We start from the raw sequence: 17,852 nt of genomic DNA on the forward strand, positions 1-17,852 counted from the left end.
TACAATGATGTCATATAGACCCCAATGTTACGCTTCCAATAATAAGTATATTTTGTTATTTACAAAATACACAACCACTATTTTTGTTTGCATCCATTTTTACGTACCCACTTACTCCTAAGCACTTGCCACCCATTAAAAGTAGCAGATTTTGTAACCAGTTTGAGTTTACAACATATTATCTTAAAAAAAGAATGGAAAATGTGTAACAGCATTTTTGTTGACTCTGTTATTACACTCATTTTCAAAAAGATTGTTTTGGAAAAACAAGTCTCATACTATGATCTGTGACAAAATAGAAGCAAATGGTAACATTTTCTGTACTGCCCTTCAAAGCTGAAGTAAGAGCTTTAAATGCACTGGAACTCTTTGCAAGAGCCTAATTCATAACAGTCAGTGGGAACCAGAAAAACATGCCCCCATGCGGCCATCTCAATATTTATTATGTGCTAACAAAGTATCCTGGTTTTCTGGTTACAATAATCAAAACTGAAAACAGATGTAAATTGTGGTCTTGTTAGGCTAATGAAAAACATTATTTTTCGTTATCTGCAGTTCTCAGTAGTTGTCTGGGATTTTGAATTTGTAATGTAAGAAGAAAAGGAGTAATATGAATTTTAAGACTATTTTTTGTATTAACAGATGTCAAGCTTCATCACCACCACCACCAATGACAAAATTGTAGCGTCCTTAAATGAGGTATTCATGGGCAAAACTAAAATTAAATTTTCAGCATTGGAAGAAGGCCTGATGCGAGCATTGGGCAGAGATGGAAATAAAGTTAGTGTTTTAATTTTTACTTATAAGTACAGCAATGTTGTTGCAACATTATTTTTTTTATTTAGTATAGACATTATATGTAAAATGTTTTGTGATTTAGAGAATTCCTATTTTTAAGCTTTTATGTTACATTGATAAAATTGTTCGTCTATGCCTCCACTATAAAGCTTTATTATTATAAAGCCCAATGTGAGTAAGGGAAGAAGTGCTATGTATTAAAAATCTTGAAACTGTAATTGAATGCATTGACAAAGTTATATTCCAAAAGCATATAAAATTATCTAGACAATGATCTAAATATTATTATTTGAAAAAAATAATTTTAGATCAAAAAAAAGAAGATTTTAATACATTCTGTTTACAATTTTGTATTCATTATATACATTTATCTCGGGAGCATTCTTGAAATATGCTTTGAATGTTTTTACTTTTAGAGATATTTCCTATCAAAGTTTAGTGCGAAATTATTCACGGCCTTACATCACAAAAAGCATCATAACTCCAGTTAGGTTTACATTCACACCTTAATTAAAAATACACCCGAGATGTATCATTCCTTTACACAAAAGAATTACCCTCCTCCTCAAAGCTTTTATTGCTTTGTAAATGGAGTTTAAAACGTATGGTATACTCTCTTAAACAAATGTGAAAGTCTCAGTGAGTTTTAAAGATTTTTTAAAAGTTCATTATTTTCTGTATAATTCATTCGTCGCCATAGTAACGAATGTATTTTTAACACCCTCTGTATGTCTACTTATACTTCTGTACTTTGATCATAACAAAACAACATTGGTAAGATAACAAAAAGAAGAAGAAAGAACAAGTATAAAAGTAAAAAGAGAAACATAAAAAAGTTCCGCATAAAAATAATGATTGCTTTTTTTATAATTTTTTGTGAGGGTAATTTCATCATCATAAAAGTTCGCTCATCTGAAAGTAAGTAAAAATTATTCTCAAGATGACATATTTATGAACATTCAGAAATGTGTTTTTGTGAGTACAATAAGTTATGTGTGTTAATGTAAAGTAGGTTTTTTGGAATAAAGACATTCTTTCAGATTGTTTCATTTTCTTTTTCTTTTCTATCAAAAAGCTCGTATTCGAGTCTATACGAATGCGTAAAAAATGTTTTTTTGAAAAAAATAGATTTTTTCCCTTACTCACACCTTAAGAATTGTGTTGCAGCCAAACAATGCATTTGGCTTCTTTCACTTTTTATACAGAGATAGCTAAGAAGAGCTAGATAAACACAACTTCAACATAAAAATAAATAATATTGGCTAGGTTAAAAAGCTGTTATACCAAACTGAATAAAAAGTAAGTAATAAAAAGTAAAGGTAGTGAATTTTATTTTGCAGCATAAGCTTTCATAACAGTAATAAGAGTGGTAGCTGCCTAACTGCATTTAGCATAAGAATTAAGAATTGTGTTGCAGGCAAACAATGCATTTGGCTTCTTTCACTTTTTATCCAGAGGTAGCTAGGGTGAGCTAGATAAACACAACTTCGACATAAAAATAAATAGTATTGGCTATGTTAAAAAGCTGTTATACCAAACTGAATAGTAATACTAAGGGTGGCTAGCTAGCTGGCTGTAGAATGATCCTAAAAATTCTTCGTTTCTATCCCAAAATCCTTAAAATGGTGCGTTTAATGATTTTTACATGGCTAAAAAATGTGACAATATATTTATCTTCAAACTCAGCACTGCCATGACCACTTTCAAAACCAAAATGGCCTTTGTCGTCATGTTCCTTTGTTGACATTACCAGGCCGCGAAAATCTTGGGTTGGTGTTTCAAAGAATTAGGCGTTTTGATTGGTATACTACGTGCAAGCGGTCAAAACAATATTTGTTTTCTGGGGCTCTCAAGCGGAATTGGCGATTGAGATCACGGGGTAATTATTATTAAAAATGGATTATTTCAATAATGTGGTTGTTTCAATCACCAAATTTATTTAATTAAGGTTGGTAAATTAAAATAATAATTATTTAAGGGCAAAAATTTCTTGAATAATATTTTAATCATAATAATATTATAATATCAGCCCCTGGTTTCTAAAAATTTCGAAAAGATCAAAGGAATATTGGTAGCCAATTTACGTAACAGACAGATGCGCACGGTTATTATCATATAGATGAGATCAACATATTAAATATATATTTTTTGTGTAGTGTTCTTTTTACGCCTTCACATATTATTTTGCACCATGTGAGCGTAGTTTACGCCCATATTATGCAGTAATAGTGATTCACTCAGAAAATCTCATGAATAAGAACAAATCAGAATTAAAAGGATTTAAAAAATAAGAACAGAAGGCGTCAGGACAGATTTTACTGGTTCTTATAAAACATACGTTTGTAAAACTGTCATACATTTTCGCTGCTGCTAAAATTTTGTAATTTAAAGACAACTATACCTTAAAAATACAGTGTAATTACGGATAATAAATTTTTTCAAGGCCTTTTTCGCGCATGTTTTTCCGAAAGGTTTCTGGCTGTGATTCGATATAGCCTAGAACGGTATTAGAACGGTGATTCACCAACAATGAGTTTATTTTTATCAATATATTTTGGAATTTTTTTCCATAATCAGGATAATGGAAATAAATAAAAGCAATAAATACAATTTATTCATACTTTAAAGTAAAAAGCAAAAAACAATTTCTACAAAACACATTTTATATACAGTAAAATCTATCAACATTTTAAGTAAGTAATAAAATCAAATGTTAAAGTCACACAAGGGAATAACATTTAATTAGTTAAAAAAAAAAAATTAGTGGTTTACATTATAAACAACAGCTAAACTTGTATTGTTAACACCCTGCTTCTGTACTCAGCAATGCTTGGCGTGTTTTCCGACTGGTGCCGAGGCTGACAGGTGTTCTTTGAAACGAGTAATTAAATGCTGAACCGTTTATCCAACATAGCATGCGTTACAGCATGGACATTGAATTTTGTAAACTACTCCGCTTCTTAGCTCTTTGTCAATCGGTGCTTTTAATGATGGTACTACAGTTTTTAGTTTCCTCAACGTTACCACAATTTGACAGGGATAGACATAGATTTGACATAATCATCTGTTATATGTCTGCGGTATTCTATAAAAATCCTTTTCTTTGTAACTGTTGGTTCTTGCATTTTAGGTTTGTAATTTCCTTATTACCATTTGTGATTCTATTTTTTCAATGTGTTAATAGCCTTTTAAGTACACAATCTAAAAATGCTTATAGCAGCAGTAAATTACTTATTTAAAAATGACTGGGTCTTCATTAGTTTTTATTAATATTAACTAGTTGATAAGGCCCATAGAATAACCCACTTAGGCCGAAAAACAAGAAAAAAATACCGTTGATGTAAGCAATGACCCATTGGGGTTTAAATAATGCAGTTATTTCCGGCCGTTTTCAAAATATAAGGTCTGAAATAAAAGTCAATGCAATGGCTTCACTATTCTTATTTTATAAATTGACATTAATCTAAATGCATTGACCATTTGGTTCCATATCATCTAGGCTGTTGAAAGCGTATCTGGATGTCTCACCTTGACCATGTATATTGAAAGCTTTACCAGTATCTTAGTTACTAGTTACTAAAAGAACAATAATAATATCACAATATAAACATTCCACCTCTTCTGAATGAAGTGGCCAAACTCTACATAATTTCCATCCATACCAAATAAGTTCGAACTATAACAATTCTTATAAAACTCAACATAACGTAACAATCAATAACACAACAAACTTCCAATTCATAACTGCATTATATTTTTGGAAGATTCCAGAACATCGAACAATTCAGTTGATGATGCTCGACGTTTTGTCATACAATCAGCAAGCTGATTCTTGCCATTTAACCATCAACCATGATATCTCACTTTCCTCAACCATTTGTCTCAATCGAGCCATATCGACTCTCAATCTGATGTCTTTGGTGAAGTTGCTTGTCTTTAAAGTTTCAAATAAAGATTTGCTGTCAGTGAAGCAGATTATTTAGGTCTTTCTGAAAGTAAAAACATTTCCTGCATGGTTGATGCCAACAAACACGCCATGTCAGCTTCATCTCCTAAAGCCATTGTTTCTGAAGCTAATGGACTTTTTATCACTCTAGATAGTTTCTTTGACTTCCACATTATAGGAATCACTTTCTTACTGTCATCAAGAAAAATTATCAATGATCCTTGTGAGGAGCCACATTTCAAACTTGCATGAGTTGCATCAGCAAAACACAGATTTTTTGTTTTTTCTATGTTCGAAATTGCCGGTATGCTCAGTGACATACGTCTCTCTTTTAACTTCTTAACAGCTTTGTTGGCGATTCTCAGATGTTCCGTTGTTGGTTCCTTACTAGCATTGGCAACAATGCAAGTATCAAATGAAACGGGTCTGACCAGTAACCCAAGATAGCTGACCAGTAATTGACTTCAATTTTGACTTTCAACAGCATCAAGAATTTCATCAGATTGCTTCTTCCTTTCAATAGTTACAGCATTCAAGCTCTGAATGTACTGATCTGGATTGATTTTGATGCCATTGCTGTTTTGACTGATATTGGGACCCAAATATTTAAAACATGAACTAGCTTCAGAACTGATTTAACTTGTTCTTCAACTTCACAATGACTTTGTCATGAAACTGTTTTGAACAACAAGTCATCAACATGACATACTAACAATCCTATTAGCTGATTATTCTCATGCCACATGAACAATGCTGGGTCATATGCACTCATTTTAGCACCTTAGTAATGTGCTTCTGACTCTAGTATACCATGCTTTGGGGCATCATTTAAACCATAAAGACATCTTTTAAGTCTCCAAGCTACATCTCCGAAAACAATATCAGCAGGAAGTGGAGGTAGTCATTCCATTACCTTGCAAAAATGCTGATGATATATAGAATGAATTTATCGTCCACCCTTTACTTACAGCAACTGCAAGAACTAAATGAAGATTTTGCTTACTACATGTAGGCGAATCTGTTCTAAGGTCTGTAGAATCCCCTTCAAACCCTCTGACTATTAAACTGGCCTTCACAACCTTCTTCTCATCCTTGAACTTTTCCGTAATAACCCATTTTGTTGTTATTACCGGTTGACCTACATCACTGACTTCCTCAAACACGTCATTAGATATGAGGTTATTTAACTCTTTATGCTTTGCATCGACTTCATCTTGCATAGCCTCTTCTACACTGCACAGATAAATTGCTTCCTTTGGTGAATCAATTTCCAACTAACATTGAACTTTTGACCAATCAACACTGCATGGCACTGTCTTCCCTTGTTTTAGTACATTGACCCAATCTTTATGTTTTTCAGATCGCTTGGTTGTTGTGATAATACTCGTGCTTTCACTGTCTGCTCTTCCAGCTGAAATTTATCTGGGTATTCGCTTTAGGTTTACTTTTAGGTTTACTTTTCTGCTGTCAAGATAACAGAGACTCAGTATTTCCATAACCTCCTCTATATCACCATTGTCTAAATCTCGCTCATTTCTTTCTGGGATGCTGGCTTCTTCATCTACCCTGTTTTGTACAGCGGCTTCAGCATTTGTGATATCTGTTGAATCTTTTACTGTTGATTTATTCAACTCAGCAGGTGGTATCTTCCATAGTGACTTTAAAGCTTCTTCTGACTTACACAACTCTACCGGCTGTCTCATTTCTTGTTTCTCAGCAGGTTCTTCAATGTTATTACAACCTTGCTTGTTTATATTAACATGTATCAGTTGGCTTGGATGAACTTTATAGTGACCACCTCCATGTCTAACAATAACATCTTTGCCCAGTACAATTGCTGGTCCATTCCAGCCTTTAAAACGTTTTCTTCTGCAAAACACTTTATCTCCATTTTCGTACACTTCATATGAATATGTTCTAACTTGGTGTGATAATGCTCGTTTGATCTCACCACTAGCTTCACCTGCAATAAAATTCTTTCTAGCAGAATTTAGAGCATTTAAATTAGTACATACAACATCACTTGAAATTTCTGTATCTAGAGCAGGAAGTTTGTCGTGCAGTACTGATGGAACATTGAAGTTTTGTTCAAACACTAACTGATTCAGACTGAAGCCATTATTATTTTGAAGAGCGTTTTTTGCAGATATAGCATATGCCAGAGCTATATCTGGGGAAAAATTGCAATTGTCAATGGTTTTCATCATACACTCTAAAACTACTTTATTGTGCCGCTCCACAATTCCATTACTGAATGGTGACTCTTCGCAGCAGTTGCTCTTATCTCAATGCCAAATTTGTCTCCCAATTCTCTCATCTCTTTATTATCAAATTCGCCTCCATTATCACTAAGTATTTGGCAGGGTCTACCAAAATAAGCCACCCAAAACTGAAATATCTTTTGAATAATAACATCCATGTTTGTGTTAACTAAACAACCCATAGAAAATCTTGAAAATACATCAATTAGATGAAATATCCATGTGTTGTAATGTGAAAATTCTTTAAGATCCATGCATAACAATTGATTGAATCGATCCGCAATTGGCAGACAAACAATAGGACGATGATAAGGACGTTTATACTTTTTCATGTATCACAGGTATCACAACACTCCTCAACGGATTTTAAAAATTCTTTCTCTTCCTTCATGCCACTACCTCTTACTAGCTTCATAAGTTCCTTTTTTGATGCATGTGCAAATTATCGGTGTAGTTTCAACGCCTTTTTTCATTTTATCATTTCTTGATAAACCACTGATATTGGTTGCATGCGGAATAATATTGCTGTATTTCACATCAAGATCCCAGTGTCCACTGCTTGAGATGTACAGAGGAATTTTCATATTCTCAATTTCAAACAAGTCCCTCTCAAAATTCAATTTTATGCCCAATGACTTCATTGACTTTCTGCTAATCAAAAGTGGTAGTTCATTATCACCAACATCGACTGAAAGTTTGTACAACTTCTTTCCAATTACAATTGGTATAATAAAATTTTCATTCGCTATACATTCTCTCCCATCACCAAATTTGAATGTTGAAGAGGTTTTGGAATCTACCACCAGTTTCTTGTACTTCTCTGGTAAGATTGATACATATTCATCAACCCAAACTTTACCAGAGAGAGTTTTCGTGCATCCAGAGTCAAGAATTCCTTTTGAAAATACTTCACCCATCAAGCAATATTCCTTCTTAGATGCATCATTGAAAAGGGTAATGGGAACTTCATTCAATCCATCATTGTCCAAGCTATACTTTTTATTCATACCAACATTTCGATGAGGGCATTTATTTGCAAAGTGTCTGATAGATTCACAAATATGGCATTTCATATAATTACCATCTTTATCCAAAGGATTATGTTCACCATTTTTTCTGTCAGCATAATTCCTTCTATTACCTCTTCCTTTATCTCTAATTCCCTGATAACCTCTACCAGTGCCTCCTCTTGAACCATATGATAAAGAACTTGCATATCCAACAAGACATTCCTCCTTAATTGGCAAAGTTGACTGGCTGTTATCACTATTGTCTCTTTCATGTTGCTGTATGTCAGCTTTCCAAATGTTGTTCTGGCAAACTTTTTATTATCTTCAGTCATGTTTGCTGCATTCAGTAGAAAGTAGGCTCTAACAGATTCTGGTAATTCCATATCATCTTCTTTTATGTTGTTATATAAATTCTCAAATTAAATAAGTCTGAATAATTTTCACTGAAAGTCCTTTTGTAATTGTAAAATTCTTTGAATGCATTATAGGCTCCTGTATTTTTGTCTTTCAAAAATAATGCATTCAATCGAATAATTATTTTATCAAGACCATCATTCTCAGTCAGTTCTACTGTCAAACGAAATAAAAAAAACAAACCAAGAAACATGGGTCTTCCTTTTTTAAATGGATACATCACATTTTATTTACTTTTATTTTTTTCAAGGTAAAATGTTGGCTGCATCCCAATACATCATTCACAGATTTGCAAGGAAGTGATTGCAAGGCTATTGCCATCACAGTGGTGGCAATGAGCACCAACCCCTTTTTTGCAGATGTCGATTTTTCGGTAAGGTTGATTTTTGTTTATCACTTTTTTGTTGACATTTGCCAAAACAATGATCAAACTTCTTAGACATATAACAGGAGTGATTTATCCGTGGAAACCTTTTATAGTCCATTTTTGATGTGGGTAATCATCTCAAAAACAGTTGACATTGTGGGAGATATTGTGGTATTAATTTAGAAGTTATATTTGTTTTTGAGGGGACTGACTTTAGCAAACATCCTGATATAAAACTTTAAAATTCTCAGTGCATTGTAGCCTAAGTACAAAAGTCAGAACTGATAAAAAATTTAGGTTATGTAATTTATCTTGATATGTAGTGTAAGCAGAAATTTAATTTTTGAACCATCAATATTGAATGTATTACAAAAAACGTTGATCCTGCTTTAAAGGAAAGCTAACAAAAATAATGTTTTTTTGTATTGAAAACATTCTTACATATCACTAAAACAATATGGCCTAAAAAATTTTTTGCATTTTTTATGTGTAATTTTGTCCCCAAAAATCAGGGGACTGTAATACCACTTTGACCTTACCAACAGTCACAAATTAAAAAAAATTACACAATTCACATTCATGCTATAACAAACATGTTGTCAATCATTAATTCTCCTTTATGAAAATAATTTTTATGGGATATAATTTTTGACAATTTTGTGCATTTTTTTTCATTTTTGTACAGATTAAACTAAAGTAAGTGGAAATTAATAATTTTTTACTGTTGTAATTTTGTCATGTCAAACTTTAAACAGTTAAGTTATTGATTTTTAAACATTCAGTTTGGGAGCTAATTCTGTTTCCCATTCCTATAACTTCGATAAACTTTCTCAAATGTATTCAAAGTGAAAACACTGCTATACACCGTAAAAGAAACACAATGAAAGGGTTAAGGAACCCCTTGATACCCTTTTTAGAAATAATGTTATGTTATCATTTTTAAATTTTAACACATCTAAAGCTGAGACATAAAAAATTTGTTATGTATTTACAGATGAATAATAAACTTGTAGTCATGGAACAAGGGAAAAAGTTGTCAAAGGAAAATGGCACCATGCATAGACCCAAACTCTCAATCAAGTTTCTTGTTTTTAGTTCTACTTTTGCATTTCTTATTTTTTTAGCAACTAAAGGTCACTCTGCGAAGTCAGTTCGGTCCGAAAATTTTAACTCCAGTGTACTATGAAACTGGGGAAGCAGTTAAGAAAAAGGCTATCAGAGGTATTTAATTGTGTACTCTGGAAACTACATAGAGGTTTGTTTTAATAATAAGGAATGTAAATTAGGTATAGCCACCAAAAGGCTGAACAAGATAAAGCAAGATTTGTATTTGTAAATAGTTTTTGGGGAGGGAAAAGGAATTTATCAAGTCAATCAAGAATTTTTGCGGAATACATAATATTAATGTGTTAGATTTCTTTGGACACAAAGGGTGTTTGTATTAAATGATGTTCTAAAAAGTTGTAAATTAGCGAGTTCAAAAACTTAAAGTTTTGTGCATGTTCAGCTCTCTGAAAGTTGCAGTAAAAAATGAATAATAAAAAAGAATATCATCTCACACATAATAGGACATCATGATTTCATAAACATACAATAAATACGATAAGATAACAGAGAATATCAAACAAAAGTAGACATCACCACACACCTACAAATACCAACCGTTAATCATCTGTTTAACATGCTCCCAGGTAAATGCTGTAGCTGACCAATAGTGAAAGCGTACTTAGTTTTACCACTATTACTACAATTAAGTAGCATAATCAGTGTCAATCCGAAAAGGAGCTCAATAAGATAAGTAAGTAGACAAAATAAGTAGACAAAAGTGCACACATACATATACGTTTTATTTAAGACTGATGTTATAAGGATAAACAAGCTAAAAGAAAGCAAAAAATAACTTTTAGATTTGTGTTATGCAATACACAGACATTAAGAACACAGACCACTTGCGAGGTCTGTGTGTTGATCAAATGCATTGTATTATGTAAGAAATCTAAGCCGTTTTCAGAAGTTGTTATTCCTTAGGTATCAATGTAGAAAAAACCTATGTTTCATTTTGGTGCTTTTACACTGTAAGAATGTTCCACCTTTAAACTTCTAAGTCAAAAAATAGATTCAAATTATCGTTTATGTAAAATGATTTTAGGTGACGTTTTTTCTTTTGTTTTAAGCTAACATTTTTTTGTGTGTAAATTTGTTATAAACTTATCTTCTTATGTTACTGTTTTTAAATGACTTCACAAACAGGTTTAGTATTAAAACAATAATAACTGATTCCCCTGAACTGTACCGCAAAATATCACTCAAGGTCTAAGACCGACAAGCTTTTAGTGGTGTGCAATATTTATTAACCCTCTATGTTGGTAAAAGTTCGAAAAAAATTTCCGTTTAGTGTTTTTATAATAATGAATTTTACCTACTTTCCTTATTACTCCAGATAAAAGTTTAAAACAGTCCTGTCTAAACACAGAAGCATTCTATGCAGAATTTCAAGACAGTTACATAAGAATTTGTTATAAATTCGTTGTCTTCCAGTTATTATTTTTGATAAAACTGGATATCTCATCATTGTTTCTTATAGACAACGTAGATTAGCTAACTAGCTACCTTGAAGGAGTTTCTGGTTAATTCAACTTTATAATTTGACATTGTCATTGTTTCTCTCCTTTGAAATATTTTTGTAGATTGTAGGACTTGATAATGATTTCCAATGCTTCTTGAAACTTGTTTCTTTTTTTCATGTTTTTTACCTTTTATGCTACAATTTTTCTTGACGATGGGCAATACTGCTCCATATCGATATAAAGAGCGCTAAGCCAATCAGAATGCCCAAAACCTGTATTGCCCGCTTGCAAAATTTAGAGGATTAACAAGAATTTATACAATATACTGTTAGATAAGCTGTAAACCAATCTGTTTATTCAATACTACCAAATGCTGACCTGTTTTTGTGTTAGTCAAATAACGTTATAGTTAATCACAATTCTTAAATGTTCTGTTTTTGTTTACAAAATGTTAGTTCAGCTCATTTATTCATGATTAAGGTAGAAGAGTTAGTTTTGCAAAGCAAAACCTCAGACTAACATAATTTAGAGAGGTTTTTCAGGTGGTTGGTTTTAAACAACATAATTGTCACAATATGATAATAATAATGATAATTTTGTACACTGAACAGCCAGCAAATTTTAAAATATTAAAATATTTAATTTTAGCTCAGAAAGAAGTATTTTATGTTTTATAATTAATAATTAACTTAAATAACTTTAAACCACAAAAAATCATGCAAAAATATATATAGGTTATAAATATAGGTTGTATCATTTTTCACAAGTTGCTAATATGTTTAATTTTACAGTTTGGGAATGATTTAAATCCAGAAAGCAATTTTTTTCTTTTCGCTCGGTGGTGGTTTTATTATTAAATTATTTTTATTAAAGAGTCTATTATTCCATTTATAGCCTTAAAGATACCTCATGTTCAATTATCTAAGCAAGTTTTGGACAAAATTAGAGAAGGTAAAGATATTTGGAGTTTATATTGGTGTAGAATTATTCCACTGTTAAGTTTTATTAAATAAGAAAAGCTATTTTGATGAGTAAAACTATTCTTACATAATGGTGAAAAGGCTTAATAGTAGATCTTCTTTAGTGTGTCTTGGTGAAACCATTACTCCAGTAGTGGAAGATAATCAGGAGCAAATATTCTCTGCCGATGTTATTACTGCTTTTGAATTGTTAAGAGGAGATTTGGTGTCGTACTTAGCAGGTAACAAACCTTTTAGGAGTAAATTCTCCACAGGAATATTTTTTTATAAAACAAAATTATATATAAATTATAATAGCTGTTATCTGTTTGCTTACTTACTACATTTGCTTACTACATTATAGTACATTATCAGACTCTAAACAACTTGTTGTTTATAGTCTGAAAATGTACTCATAATGTACGAAAAGCTTCAGAAATAAATACTTTTTAAACTTTCAAAATCGTTTTATTTTTTCTTAATTCATAAACTATGGCTGTTATTTTTACCAACAAAAATTGATCATTCTACATTTTAAGCTTATTTTTAGTACTAAATTGCAACATATTGTTATTCAGTGGTCTCTTTATTTTTATTATTGTATTCAAGTAAACAGGGAATGACAAGCTTACCGAAAAAGGCATGGGTAGTTTATGTGTTTTAAATTACGAATGTATTGTTAACCATTAGATTTGCATCATAAAAGTAAAACAAGAAATATTGGCAGCAATTTTGAGCAGGTATCAAATAGTTTTCTGGTGTCATCATTTTTTACCACAATTTCGGATTCCGTCCCCCCCCTCCCCCCCACCCCCGCAATAACTTTTCATAGGATTGTTCAAATTGAACGTACGTCATAGTACGTCATAAAAGGAACATTATGGCGGCAATAAATTTTTGCTTGCGTCAGCACATTTTCTGTGACGTCATCAGAAGCTTAAAAATTGTTAAAAATGCCACTATCTGCTTAAAATATAATTACTTTTGTTCTAGAGCGAATTTTTACATTCTGTTTGAAATTTCTGAAAGCTAAATAAATTTTTTTTAACATATCTTCCGGTTTTTACATGGATGGAATAAATAATTGCAAAAAATTGCCCGAAAATCCGTTTTTTCCCGATTTTCGGGTAAAATCCGACAAAATCGGGAAATCGGATTAGTCACGTGTCAAAATTATTCAAAATGATTCTTCTTGACGAAACAAAGTTGTGTTGCAAGTTTCAAGTTCTAAGGATAATCCTAACAGGAGTTATTATATTTTCCCCATTATAAGGATTTCATAGAGATTTTAGGGGTATTTCGAGTAATGGCCAATATCAAAGCCTCTGAATGGTATGGGACCTAAAAATTTAGCATGCAGGTGTCTAATAGATAAATGTTGAAACTCAGTAAGTATCATAGCCATATAAGAAAGCAATCAGGAGTTATTAAAAAAAACCGTCAGGGGGGGCGGACCGAATAGGGTTAAGCTGGGTCAACCCACCTATTTGTAATAAACGAGTTGATGAGCAAAAATGATGAAATCACAATTTCTTTTTAACTCTTTGTTAAAGCAACTTGGTCCCATAGATTTTCTTGAACAACATTTCCAAATCTACACAATAGGGGCAAAAACAAAGACATTTTTAAACAAGATTTTTCAAAGAACATCTTTATCATTGTTCTTCTGCCTAAGTGGATTTTTCCATTGACGTTTCAAATTTTAAGCAACAAAGTTTTTGAATAATGTTTCTGAAATATATATCCAATTGCAAAAGAACTTCAGAAATGCAACAATTGTGTTGGATTTCTGTTTCAGGACAATTTTTATTATATTATATTATAGGTCTTAACGCCAAGGTCTCAGTTGACCTATAATAGTCTTCCCACTAGTGAAAAGGCTGTTTTCAGAAAGGTAATAACTGCAATTTGTTGACACTATGATTTGTTGTTCAGCTGGAGATGTTATGCACTTGAAACTTTTTGTTAACACTAAACAAATTCTATGGTGTGTAATAATACTTTTCTCTTTAGAGTGAAAAGACATTTACTTAACTTTTACATAAAATTTTTATTTTTTTTTCTATTGCACTTGTTAGAAGGAGTTCAAGTGTTTTAATTAAAAACATGCTCAAAGCACCTTAAAGTGGAATCATAATAAAGATATAAACAGAAAGAGGCACAACGTAATAATTTTCTGTTTATAATAAAAATAGAAATTTTTTCTTCATCTTATTGAATTTAAACGAACAATAGCTTTGAGAACTTTTATAGTTTATAAATCCACCACATGCTCTAGAACTTTTAGTCTTACGAAAGTAATTGTCCACTATGGTTGACATGTAATTGGGTGTGATCTAGTTCTTCTATAAAAAAGCAAGCAAGTGAACTCCCACCGGAGTAGATTCCTCAATAAAGTAATAATTGAAATTGTCTTTTAGGGGTTTCAAGCATGCCATCGGAAATTATTTCCACAAACCAAAGGTAAGTTAAACAATCACAATGAATTAAATTATTTGTGAAGATAAATAACATAGCATAGTGAATAAGGTTGTTGTAAAAGAAAAACACTTAACCAAAAGTTTCGTGCTATTCTGCACTCATACTTGGAATGTTTAATTCCATTCTGTGTTTCCTGTCTTTGTATTTTTTTCTATAAGATAGAGACATCATTATGATAGAGACAGTATTATTTTCATATACACAGTTCTTGGCTTGTCCCTCTTTTACTGTTTAAAGTTTACTGATATTCTGTCCCATTCAAGCATTAATATAAAATAATTATTTAGGTTTAATTGCACGAAACACATTTACCCCTACTAGCTTTAAAAATATTGCTGAGTTGAATAAGCTTGAATTTATGCCAATCCTTTAAAAAGATATTTCAAGTCCACTGTTTTTGTGACACATTATATACCTAGTACAAAGTGCCTAACCTACCCTTGTCACACCATTCCCCTTGAACCAAAATCAATCCTTAAAATTAGAACTCAGTTCTTACAACTAGAACTCAGTTCTTACAACTAGGTATATAAAAATTGCCCTACAATATAGGGATCACTTATAGGGATCACTGTGAGAACCTTAAATTGAATATTTTATACTTCTTACTAGATCCCAACTTTTAACATGGCCAACATGTGAAAGCCTACATACCCAGCTAGTTATATACTCAAAGGCCTCACAACTGACAGTTATAAAAAGATCGTAAATACTCCAATGTCAATATATAGATAAATAGTTTTCTTATTATTAAAAAGAGAAGAACCCTCTTAAAATTATGCTGTCTGGCTACATAGGCATTATCTATATAGCTACTTGTACTTTGAAACTTATTTAATAACATGAAACAAATGTTCTTCTTGAGCGCTGACATGGTATTAAGTGGCTCCTAATCTCAAAATAAATAGTATCAAGATGTGACCATCCCCCATCATTAGACATCAAAAAGGATTTCTGTAATCCTCAATGCGGGATATCTTGCAAATCTAATTAAAAATTCCAAGTTGTAGTTTTAGCCAATTATATGGACAACATCACTAAGCCCTGTGTCATTTTTAGAAAATTGAATTCTGCTAAATTTTCTCAAAATTACCTAGGGCCTAATTACCCACATCAATTGCCACATTTTCTTGTAGTTTGGCGAAATTATAGCCTAATAACATATGTTATATGTTGAACTTTCATGTTGTCGTTATAACTTGATGTTTATGCGATGTAATATATATTCTTTTTGAGATGTGATAAAATAGATGTTAAAAAATACACCGATTATTTTCAGCTTTGTAAGTTTACCTCCTTTATCCTAGTACTTTTAAAACTTTTTGTTTCTATTAAAAATCATAAACAATAGGAACAAATTCAAAGGGTTTTCTTGTTTTCAAAACATTTCATTTTTAATTTTCATTAAAAAGCTAGTATTGTTATACAACGCAGGACAAACTTGTATTTTATATAATACTTTCAATTGCACAGAAATATGTAGTCCTTTATTGTTTATAGGAATGGAATGCTGTCTGCAAGTGGAAAACACGTTGCCACTGTCTGTTGTTTTGAGTGTAGAGACCCAAGTAATAAACAACTTTGAGGTGGCAAGATTTGCAGTACAAGAGTACCATGTATCATTTAACCTTGGTGATGAAATTCGTGTGTATCCTGCACAAGTAAATAGAAAATTGCAAATAAATGGCAGAACATCAGTAGTTCTCACCCCTGTAAGAGACAGCCAAACATACTTACTGGTCCTTACAGGTAATACTTTGTGAATTATATGGTTGTTTTAAATAATAATGTATAACTAAACTTCAAATTCTTTTAAAGGCATCATGCACCTGCAATACATATGCTATCAAAAATGACCTTGCAAATTAGTTTGTCTGAGTTTCTGAGTGCTTTTAAATAGTTTTAACTTTTTTCTGTGCATATAACAAGAATTATTTAGAATTATGCTGACGAAAGCAGGTGTTTTGTATTCTTAGTCTTTACATAGACCTGACATGAGATTTACCAACTATGAGATTTTAAACTACTTCGTTGTGTTAACATGTTTACATTGAATTTTTCGAATCAGGGTTGTGCATTACCTTTTTAAACATGCTCAACATCTCTATACACATGCTCAGTAGTGTTGCGTAAAAACATGTAAACAATTATAAAGGCCTCTCATATAGGAGTAACGATGCTGTAGCAAATTGCATACAAAGGCTTGTGCAGATACTTTTGCAATGCAAAAAAGTTCTACCAGCTGATATCAGGTATTGTGGATGGAATTGTACAAGGACTTATGCAAGTTCTGTTAGCAGCTATAGCAAATAATTAAAGAAAACGATTACAGATTGTTTGGATATACATTTTTTTTATTAAAAAATGATTGCAATCAAATGTTAAGTTAATGTAAATGAATATTTTTTTTTTATTTGACTACTTTTTATAAAAGATTTTGGAGATAATAGATTATAAAAAAGTGAATCATTATTTATGAAAGATTTGTAATAGCAAGAAATTTTGAGTGGGGGTGTAAATTCATGCTTCATAACCTTATAGAAAATCACAATGAGATAAAGGAGGTAAAGTTGGAAGAATTAGTTGAAAAGTTTGAGAAGTGGAAGAAAGGCTAGAAGAGAAAGGGCTAAGGGTGAACACAGCAAAATCTAAAGTCATGATTAGTAGCATTGCAGCCAAGTGTGACTTTTTAGTTGGAAAGTGGCCTTGTGGAGTTTGCAAGAAAGGGGTTGGTAGTAACTCAATTTTTTGTCAGACTTGCAAGCATTGGGTACAGAAGAAGTGCAGTATTATTTTGTGGAAGGTTAAGAGCTGACATCCAGTTAGTATGCAAGCGTTGCAGAGGTGAGATTAAAGAGAATTAAGTATTTCCAGCTTCAATGATGTACAACAGTGACTCGTTAGAGATAGTTGAGAACTTCTCTTACTGAGAGTCTTGTCAAATGAGTTAAAAAGTAGGTTGTATGAGGCCTGTGTAAGAAGTGTTATGTTGTACGTTAGTGAGACATGGGCAGTGAAGCAGGAAGATCTGGACCGTTTAGAAAAGAAT

General features: G+C 31.9%; 1 protein-coding gene across 10 annotated transcripts in view; it reads left to right on the forward strand.

Moving 5' to 3' along the window:
- Positions 1 to 17,852, forward strand: part of LOC130641336 (uncharacterized) — a 77,404-nt gene that overhangs the window by 21,343 nt on the left and 38,209 nt on the right. For all 10 annotated transcript variants that reach the window (XR_008982449.1, XM_057448099.1, XM_057448098.1 and 7 more), the window contains 9 exons: positions 643 to 780; positions 8,680 to 8,802; positions 9,921 to 10,017; positions 12,258 to 12,314; positions 12,448 to 12,564; positions 13,013 to 13,062; positions 14,148 to 14,216; positions 14,743 to 14,785; positions 16,304 to 16,552. Coding sequence is in view for 9 of the 10 variants with exons in the window: in XM_057448099.1 (XP_057304082.1) it covers positions 643 to 780; positions 8,680 to 8,802; positions 9,921 to 10,017; positions 12,258 to 12,314; positions 12,448 to 12,564; positions 13,013 to 13,062; positions 14,148 to 14,216; positions 14,743 to 14,785; positions 16,304 to 16,552 (943 nt within the window). In the remaining variant the exon portion in view is untranslated. The remainder of the gene's footprint in view (positions 1 to 642; positions 781 to 8,679; positions 8,803 to 9,920; positions 10,018 to 12,257; positions 12,315 to 12,447; positions 12,565 to 13,012; positions 13,063 to 14,147; positions 14,217 to 14,742; positions 14,786 to 16,303; positions 16,553 to 17,852) is intronic.

The sequence above is a fragment of the Hydractinia symbiolongicarpus genome, chromosome 4 (genome assembly GCF_029227915.1).
Source record: "Hydractinia symbiolongicarpus strain clone_291-10 chromosome 4, HSymV2.1, whole genome shotgun sequence".
Lineage (NCBI taxonomy): Eukaryota > Metazoa > Cnidaria > Hydrozoa > Anthoathecata > Hydractiniidae > Hydractinia > Hydractinia symbiolongicarpus.